The following is a 10006-nucleotide window of genomic DNA, read 5'->3' on the forward strand; positions in this document are numbered from 1 at the left end:
CTTAAAGGTACGTGCAAGTTCATAACCTGAAATATAGATTGAACCAAAAAATCCACCCTGCCATTTACATATTTCATATTATACACTAAATGCCAAGGAATAGATATTATATCGATTTGAAATCGATTATTGTCGATGTTATTTATTTTTCTGTAAGTGAAATTACGTTGAATTGGCTTCGGTGCTTCCAGCCTAAAAGAGCAATAAACTAACATATGAACCGATATATTTATATCTCGTATTCCACTGTCATCTATCAATTCATTGTTAGAAACGATTAAATCAATTAAGGACATGGTTGTATTTGATACTCTCATGGGGTCAGATATAAGTTGTTGAAGACCATACACCTTAGTAATCTTGCACAAGGGCATCTTCATATTAAAATCCAAAAAGTTTATGGTAAAATCGCCAATTAATAAAATTGAGTCATATATAGAGAAATAATTAGTGATAACGTTTTCGAGGTTAGAGTAAAATAGGTTTAAGTCCCCCTTAGGAGGTCGATATAAATTACCTATTAAAATCTTTCCCCTCCCTATTTTAAGTTTGATCCAAATGTGTTCTATAAAATTATTTGTTTCCCTTAAAAGAACATGAAAATGAATACTCGATTTTAGGTAAAGCGCAACACCACCACCTCTTCCCATAACAACATTGCAGTTTTGCAATTCAATAACTTCATCATCAATATCTCTGTGCAGCCAGGTCTCTAAATTTTTAACTTATAATGGCCAACCCTGTATAAAAGGTGCACAATAAAAGATTTACTTCTCGTTATTAAAAAATGTTTAAAAAGAAAATTACAAATTGTCCCCATTTGGTTGATTTACACATCCATTTCTAATCTAATAACTGTCATTTGTAACATTTCAGGTTAAGCAGCTCTTCGAATGTAACCTTATCGTTGTTCTTTTAAATAACCCGTACCACGCAGTCTAATAACTAAATTTACAAACATTGCAAATGTGGATCCGGATGATTTCTTAAAGAGAACCAACCTGCATACTGCGGCTACATTTTGTTAGCACTTTCCATAGTTAAGTAATATGCCCACTAGTTCATTGTTTTTATAAACATAGGGCATTTTCCATACAGAATAATCAGACAATTAAAATTAAGCCAAAGATTCGTATTAAAAAAAATACAATAACATAAATTTTGATCAGCGGTAAGAACACTAGACAAGAAGAAATTATTGTTTATTAACACTCTTCCTTTTTCAAATCTTTATTGTTTTAGTATCTCTTTACGCTCCGTTCGACGAGTCCTATAAACAGCGCCCTGTAGTAATGCATAGTAAAAAATATTTATTGCATATTTAAAAAATTTGGTATATGGAATTTTTAAATTAAAAAAAATCATATTATACAATCATATTAAATGATTAAATACATGATACTAATAATAATCAACTACGGTAATTAATAATAATTTATATTAGCCAACGTTAACGATTTACAATATTTTTATCAATATTTCAGCAACAATAAATATTCGTTAGCTTTCATAGCTAAATAATAGAACCAAAATATAAAATTTGATTAATTTCTATTGCGCGCGTAAATTTAATTGTTTTGGTTTAGCGGAAAGTTGATTTTCGATACAATTTCCATTACATTAATGACAAGCACATTTACATATTTATTATGTTCATTTTTGAATTTTAAATTTCGATTTTGGCTATTTTAACTATTATGTTTGCACCAATTTGAGAAGTTCATAGAAACCTTGTTGCAGCTTGCAACTGCATCGTTGAAGGATTAGCTTCGTGTAATGATAGACAAATGTCTAATGAAATGAGAATTTTGTCTACTTATGAAATTTGGTAGATCATTACACAAAATAAGCAAAACGAGTAAGCACAAAATTCCAAAGTTTACATCAAATGTTGAGGACTTAAAAACATAATTTTGTATTTTATTTAGATTGTTTGTAATTTGAACATGCTGTTTCTTATCTGATACATTGACCAGTTTAAAGGTAAGCCATCAATAGATATTTAAAAAAAATTACAGTAATATTATATCTCTGCGTTTTCAACTTTTTTCATTATAAAAGTTCTTTACATAAGCTAAAATTTCATTTGCACTTAGAGCTAAAACTTCTCAAGTATTTTGTATCCATCACATATTTGGAACCTATGACTTCCTCACAACAACGTGACAACAATTTTTACTTAATTATGTTAAAATTATTTCGAGAATTATTTTTTTATTAATGATTTTTAATATTATGTGCTCATTTCATATTAGCTCAACTTTTTTATTTATTATTTCATTATTCATGGATTTTTAAATCACCACCTACTTTTCTACAGCTACCTGGGAAAAACCATGAAAATCTTCTGAGACATTTTTTAGATAATATAATATAAGATGTTAATTAAACTTTTAAGTAATATACATAATTTTTTAATAATTGTTTATTTGAAAGCTAAAATATTATAAAAATAATTTATCAAAAATAATACATTAATCGCGCAAATATCATTTAAGGTTACATTTATCAAAGAAATCTATCAATTATTGTGAAACAATCCTGACAGTGTCTATTAAAAGATGGGGGAATATACCAGGTAATAACAAAGCTATTGAAATAATATGTTGATTAATCTCGTGCTAATAACCAATTGAGAATATTTAGAATATCAGATTTTTTATAGTTTTTGCCATTGTATCTCTTCATCTAATTAGCTTCAACAATATTCTTCGACAGGCAGACTTAGAGAAGTAAAATTGTTTTTATTTTTTTAACCGAAAACCATGCATCGGACAAAAAAAACCAAGAGATCAAATGTGCTAAAAAGTAACTGAGGATTTTAAAAATAATTTTTGTTTTAAGCATTTTTTGCACATCAAAAAATGCGCCTTGACGCATAGAATACATGTACTGAATTTCATAAAAATGTCTATAATATTGTTTAAGTTATTATTAAAAAACTGATTTTTTTTAAACCTTTAACACCCTGTATCTCAAAAGTTAAGACGTTTAGGACATATGTTCATTGGAATTTTTTTCCTTAAAATGGGTCCAGGAATCACCCCCTTATTATGTTTGCAATTTCTTCTGGTTTTATAAATATATTAAAACCAGAAGAAATTGCAAACATGTATAATACATTTTTAATTTCTATTATTCCAGATCTATTAAGTTCCCTAACTAAAATTCCATTTAATTCTCTAATTGAAGAAAATTCTAGGTCAATGTTTTTAAGTCCCGTTACACCAGAGGAAATTAGTGACATAGCGCATAGGTTAAAAAAAATAGGAGTGGAATAGATGAAATCCCTACAAGTATTATTAAAATAGTAACTCCTGAATTCAATAATGTCCTATGTTATGTCATTAACAACTCTTTTAAATATGGAATATTTCCGGAAAATTTAAAAATTGCCCAAATAAACGCATGCTTTAAAAAAGGGGATTCTGATAATTTTAATAATTATAGGCCCATAAGCCTATTACCATTACCGGGCTTTTCAAAAATTTTCGAAGCAGCTATGAGCACAGGATTGATTAATTTCTTTAAAAAAAAGGCAAATCAATACAAACTGCTATATTTGCATTCATTAAAAACGCTGTAGAATATTTAGAAAATGGTGAAGTCGCTCTTGGAATGCTGTTAGATCTAACCAAAGCGTACGATTGTTTGAATAGGGACGAGTTAATAAAAAAATGAGAGAAATATGGCGTAAGGGGAAATGTTGTAGAGTGGTTTAAGTCCTACATTAAGAACAGAAAACAAATAGTAAAAATATCAAAGGATGGGAAAACCGGTTATTCTAAATGTTTATTTAATGATATAGGAAATGCACAAGGCAGCATACTTGGTCCGGTATTATTCATAATATTTATTAATGATCTTGATCTCTTAATAAATTCACCTAGCCAGAAGATTCTTAAATATGCTGATGACACTAACATTATTATTACTGGTAAATCATTAAAAGATTTATTAAATAATATAGAAAATTCTTTGACATAATCACATACTGGTTTAATACAAATAGGTTAATTTTAAACAAAGAAAAAAAAATATTATAATGTTTGGAACAAAATAATGTAACATACAAAAGCCTTTGCAAATGGAATTTGGCAATAATGATTTCAATGTTAACGAAAATGCCAAGATGTTAGGTTTATATATCAATGAACACCTTAACTGGTCATACCATATAAACCAGCTAATAAAAATTTGTTATGGTATTAGAATAGTTGGAAAATAATCAAAAAGTCCAGATCTGTCCTGTGTTAATGAAAGGTTTGATTTTGATGGCCACCTAGTTTTTAATAACCTTAAATAGTGCTAGACTCTTAAATGATGATTAGATTTCTAAAATGTATAAAGTGATTTGATTGTTTAGTTGAGTTCTTTGTACATAGATAGTGCCACTTTATTGTAAGCTTTGTTTACTTATATGTCAGGTCTTTTGTGTATGTTATAGTAAGTTTTTGTTGAATTTTCCTTTTTTCGGGTAACATCATTTTAATTATTGTTTAGGTCTGATGATGCTCTGGTCGAGCGAAACATGTAACCTTTGTAATTTTATTAAATGTATTTGTGATGCTGTAGATTTTGTGTTTTTACCTTTTATAAAAGTGTATGACCAGCATCTTTGGGATAATGGATAATTTTTTTGAATTTAGGTATCCAGTTCATAAACTTTCACTAACAGAAAAATCTCCACAATATGCATGTATAAAACTGTTTAACTCCCCAGAACACATAAAAAGCATTGTATCAGTTGGAAAATTTAAGGCTGCAATTAAGGATTTGTTAGTAAAGCTGGAACCCTACTCTTTAAGAGACTATTGTACCTAATCCTCATGCATGTTTTGATTGACATTATTTCATTTCATGTACAGTGTTTATAATTGTTATGTGATTTGAAATAAAGATATTATTATTATTATTATTATTATTATTATTATTATTAACCAATAAAGAGTAACACACCAATTAAATATTTATAATCACTAAGAAATAATAATAATGGGTGTAAATCTTTGCAGTTTTTCAGTGCCTCCGAACACGAAAGCAAATCATTAGAAGCCGTGAAATGGCATGTTTACCTTTCCCGATATAATCTTCTTAAATGAGCATAAAAAGGGGGTAAAATTCCGGTCGACTAATTATTGTTGAGTAGCAGTTTCACCTTTTTTCTCCCCCCAATTAAATGTCTTTTTTGAACTTGTTCAAAGGGGCTGAAAATAAAGCATTTTTAGCTGTTAACAACCTTTAAATAAACGTATATAAATAGAGCGTTTTAAAAGAAACTTTTGAATTTGAAAGAACATTTTTCTGGGAGAGTTTTACTTAAAAAAAAACCTGCTTATATTAACATATTGTAAAGGAACAACCTTTTCCTGTCCCCTGAATGTTTACATCTTTAAAACATCCGCTGAAAACAACAGCTTGTACACGCAACATGACGCATTTCAACGCTTCGAATTTTCATGAGGACGTAAAATATTTAAATTATACAGAAACTTTATGCAGACAAAGTAAACTTTAACAGCCGTTCGTGTTATAAACTAGCGAACTCTAACGACGTAAAATGCCCATTGGCAACTTGTAGGGAATAATTATGAAACTTCTACATCACTCGTACATCTACCAACAATTTAAGGTAGGAAATTTGTTTCTAAAGTCTTAGTTAGATTTACGGTAGGTTCGAAGCTTTTATGTAAGAGACGTGATACGAGATTATTGTGGAGAAGCAATTATTACCAATAGAAGCCTAGTCTAGCCTAAGCTTAGAACAACGCTATATCAGGATTGTTTTTTTTATGGAGAAGTATAAGATTGTAAAATGAACACATCATTCCTGAATATTATTACTTGCAGAACTCTTACTTGCAGAAAGTCTTATTAAAAAATAGAAATATAAGAAGATTGATAATAATAATAATAATAATAATAATAATAATAATGACGCCAGAAAAATGACATACTCGTAATTCCTATTTTAGTCTTGTCCAGTATTTTAGTCGGGTGTGGGGTAAATTACAAAATTATAGTTTAAGGTATATTTTCTCAAATACCATAATTAAATACAATAAGAACATTCGTTATAACAAAACGCCCATAAACATACAAAGTATATGCTTTAAGGTTTAAAAATTTGATAATAAAATAATGGAAATTATACGGAACGAGTACAATAAAGAAAAATATATTCAAAATTAATAATTATTTTGCGAAACATTCATAATTAATTTAGGAAACAAAGCTTCCTTCTACTTAGGTTTTTGGGTTTTTCTAAATGTAAATATGTAAACGAACACGACTTTTTTCTAATTTTATTTTATCCATTTTTGTACCACATTCACTCGGCTTAAGTAACAATTATTACGAAATATAATCATTTAATTTCAGGCATGTGTCCATATCTTGTATGTTTCACATTGATTAAAAATAATTGCTCATATATTTTGGGCATATGAAATAATTCGACATTTTATTCCCTGCGATTTTGTATGTTCTTTATGAATTGTATTTTAATTAATTGAATATGTTTTCCACGAATTTATTGTTTTATATTTTTTAAGTACTTGACGTAAATTTTGATTTTTTGGGAATTTAAAATACCCTTTTGCAAATTCCGGAAAGTAATTTTTATTTTATACATTTAAATAATTGTTTGTTTGCGTTCAATGTCTCTTATTAATTGAAATTTGGCGGTTTTTTGTATGTTTTCCATGAATTGAAAATACAATTTTATATATGTCAGGGTTTGGAAATAAATTATTTTTTTAAAAGTTTTTTTTTCACTATATTACAGGAATTTAAATAACCTTTACTCAAATACATATATTAAAAAAGCCTAGCAGACATCGAAAAAAAGCAATTTCATCTAAGACGAAAACATTATTTTCCAAAATAAATTGTGTTTATAGGCCTCTACAAATACACGCTAATGACTTAATTCATGATCGTGCGTGCATTAACGTGCATTCATCGATTCGAATTTGCCATACGTATAGAAGTCAAACTTTTGTACCAGTAAGTCGTTGTGCGCGAAGAGAATGGTGATGTCGTCTGATGAAGAGCTTGCTATTATAGCAGTGGCGTGCGATTACATTTTAAAAAGTACCAAAAAGTCAAAAAAGAGTCGTCGTCTGTGGTCTAAGGAATGGCTTTTAAAAAGACATTCTTTTCACATATTAACATATTGGAAGAATTGAAAGGAGAACCCGATGACTGGCGTAATTATCTACGAATGGATGAAAATACCTATGTAGAATTGTTAGAAATGGTTACTCCATTAATAAAACGTCAGGACACAGTTATGAGACCTGCAATAAGTGCACATGAACGGTTAACCGCAACCCTTCGATATTTAGCGACTGGACGTAATTATCACGACTTAAGATTTTCCACGATAATATCTCCGCAAGCCTTGAGCGAAATAATTCCTGAAACATGTTCAGCCATATACCAAGTACTAAAGGAAAAATATATGAAGGTAAGAATATAAAAAACACAATAATTCATAATAAAGAATAAACATATTATTTATTAGGTACCTACCTATTGTACAGGATTATAAGATCCGTAATACAAAGCAGCTGATGTTGATGAAGTGTCGTTGCTGATGTTGCTGACATTGTAAAGATTTGGTGTAGGCTGATTAGTCCAGATGGGAGCACAGCTAGGTGTCGGAGGGAATACATTGCTATTATTAATTGTTGCTTGGAGTAGATTGGACTCGGACGTAATTCTCGTATTTTTGTTAATTTTTCTTAACTCTGCTTCAAATAGGACATCATTTATTAATTTTTTTGTATGTGTTTCTCTTGGCAATCGCCGTAATTTAATTGCTAGCGATTTTCCTATAGGGTCGAATACGTCTGCTGGTTTATTGAGTCGTGTACCGACAATATCTAATATCTCATCTGCTTTCTTAATATTTTGGTGCGCTGCTTTGTATTTTTTAGACCTTTTGGATAAAGGCGTTAATGATTGAGTGGATGGTGCTGAAGTGGAAAGTCTTGACGTACTGGGCTGGCTCGCCATACTGTGTTCTGAATTTGTCTCCATTTCAGTTTGTTCAGATTGAGATACGGCATTACTTGTCTGAAAATAATACACACATATTAGTGAATTAGTATAATATATTATATTATATTACCATATACCATTATATATATGTATTGTATTTATATATACATATTGTAGATATTACTTGATATTTATTTTTTTACAGTTTCCTACAACACAAAGCGAATGCAAAAGTATCTCCGAAGGCTTTGAAGAAGTATGCAACTTTCCTAATTGTGTTGGAGCCGTAGATGGCAAGCATATTCAAATCAAACCACCACCGGGTAGTCGAGCATTTTATTACAATTACAAGGGTTATAACAGTTTAGTTCTCATGGCCATATGTAATGCAAATGATGAATTTATAATGTGTCATTTTGGTACCAATGGTCGAATATCGGATGGAGGAGTCATAGCATGCACTCGTTTCTACACAAAATTAATAAATAAAACATTAGAGCTGCCACCTGCAATATGCCCACGAAACAGTAACAGGCAGCTACCATTTATATTCATTGGAGATGAAGCATTTGCATTACGAGGTGATTTTTTAAAACCTTATGGTCAAAACGACCTGAATCATGATCGAAAAATTTTTAATTACTGCTTATCAAGGGCACGATGCAAAATTGAAAACTCATTTGGCATACTATCAGCAAGATTTCAAGTACTTCAGTCAGCTATCGGTCTACAATTAGAATCGATAGACAAAGTCGTAATGGCTTGCTGCATCCTGCATAATTTCTTATGTTTTACATTCCATTGAATTCTTTAGATCAAGAAAATCATACAGAGCGAACGGTGCAAATGGGGCTTAGAGCAAATCCTGAGCAACTAGCTGGCCTGCAACGTAGCCATAGCAGGAACTACAGTAATGAAGCAAGTCATGTTCGATAAGAATTTACAACATTTTTTAATGAAGAAGGAGCTCTGAGTTGGCAAGAACGAATGATACATTAGATATTATAATTAATAGTGCAGTCATATAACAGACAATCCAAATAAAAAAATTAAAAACTAATATTATAAATTATTGGTTTATTGATTTACCTCTGTCTCATTCTTCTCTCCTTTTTCCATCATCCATTTGCGTCTCTTTCATGTTGTCATTCACTTCCTCATTTTCAATATTTGAAACAGACTGTCTTGGTATCTCTTGATCTTTAAGAAATAACAATAATTCGTAGTACCACAGGGATGGCACATATATATCTTCAAACCCAGATCCACTTCTTTTTGAGTCTTGTACTTTTTTATGTTCTCTTCGGAAACCACTGTGCAGAGTATTAATTTTTGTTATGGCCGTTTGTTTTGTAACATTAGGTTGAATACCTTGGAACTTTTCCGTTAACAATGCGTATGCCACATTTTTTTTTGTTTTTATCTATATATTCTTTTGATTTTGTTTGCCAGAGACAAGGATGTGCTCTGTACATCTCAATAAGTTCTCGGGTAAAGTCCCGAGTCATTGTCCTGATGTCAGACATCATGAAACTTTAATTACTTGTTCAATTATTATTCGTCTTCTGGGCTTCTCTATCAACGAAACGACACTGACCTATAAATGTATGTCGAATTCGCACCTTCTTTGGCATCTACACGTTGAGACTTGCATGTGCGTCTCCGCACGCGCGTTCAAAATTTCTGTCGAGAACAGAAATTTGCACGTCACGCCAATTGTGAACGCACGTTCATCAACGCTGTCGATATCTGCATACATACAGACGTTTTTGAGTGCGCGTTTAAGCCAGGCGCGCACATGCGATTTTCGGTCGCTCGATTATTTAGTCGCAATAATGAAACACACTTTTTTAATACAAATGCGCGCATATGCGACTAAATAATCGCCGCGATTAAAAAGATGCGACCAGTTCTATTTTGGACGCGACGCGATTATCGTAAAGCAAAATATGTCGCATGGAGAGAAATGAACATGCACGCACCTGCGACTATTTAGTAG

The 10006-nt window shown here is 30.7% G+C and overlaps 1 protein-coding gene across 1 annotated transcript; it reads left to right on the top strand.

The window, feature by feature from the left end:
- The first annotated feature begins 7225 nt into the window (after positions 1-7225).
- On the top strand, positions 7226-8884 carry LOC126742012 (uncharacterized). The gene is made up of 3 exons (XM_050448539.1): positions 7226-7471; positions 8213-8713; positions 8822-8884. Exons 1-3 carry the CDS (start codon positions 7226-7228, stop codon positions 8882-8884), a joined length of 810 nt encoding a protein of 269 aa, XP_050304496.1.
- The last annotated feature ends 1122 nt before the right edge of the window (positions 8885-10006 follow it).

The sequence above is a fragment of the Anthonomus grandis genome, chromosome 1 (genome assembly GCF_022605725.1).
Source record: "Anthonomus grandis grandis chromosome 1, icAntGran1.3, whole genome shotgun sequence".
Classification (NCBI taxonomy): domain Eukaryota; kingdom Metazoa; phylum Arthropoda; class Insecta; order Coleoptera; family Curculionidae; genus Anthonomus; species Anthonomus grandis.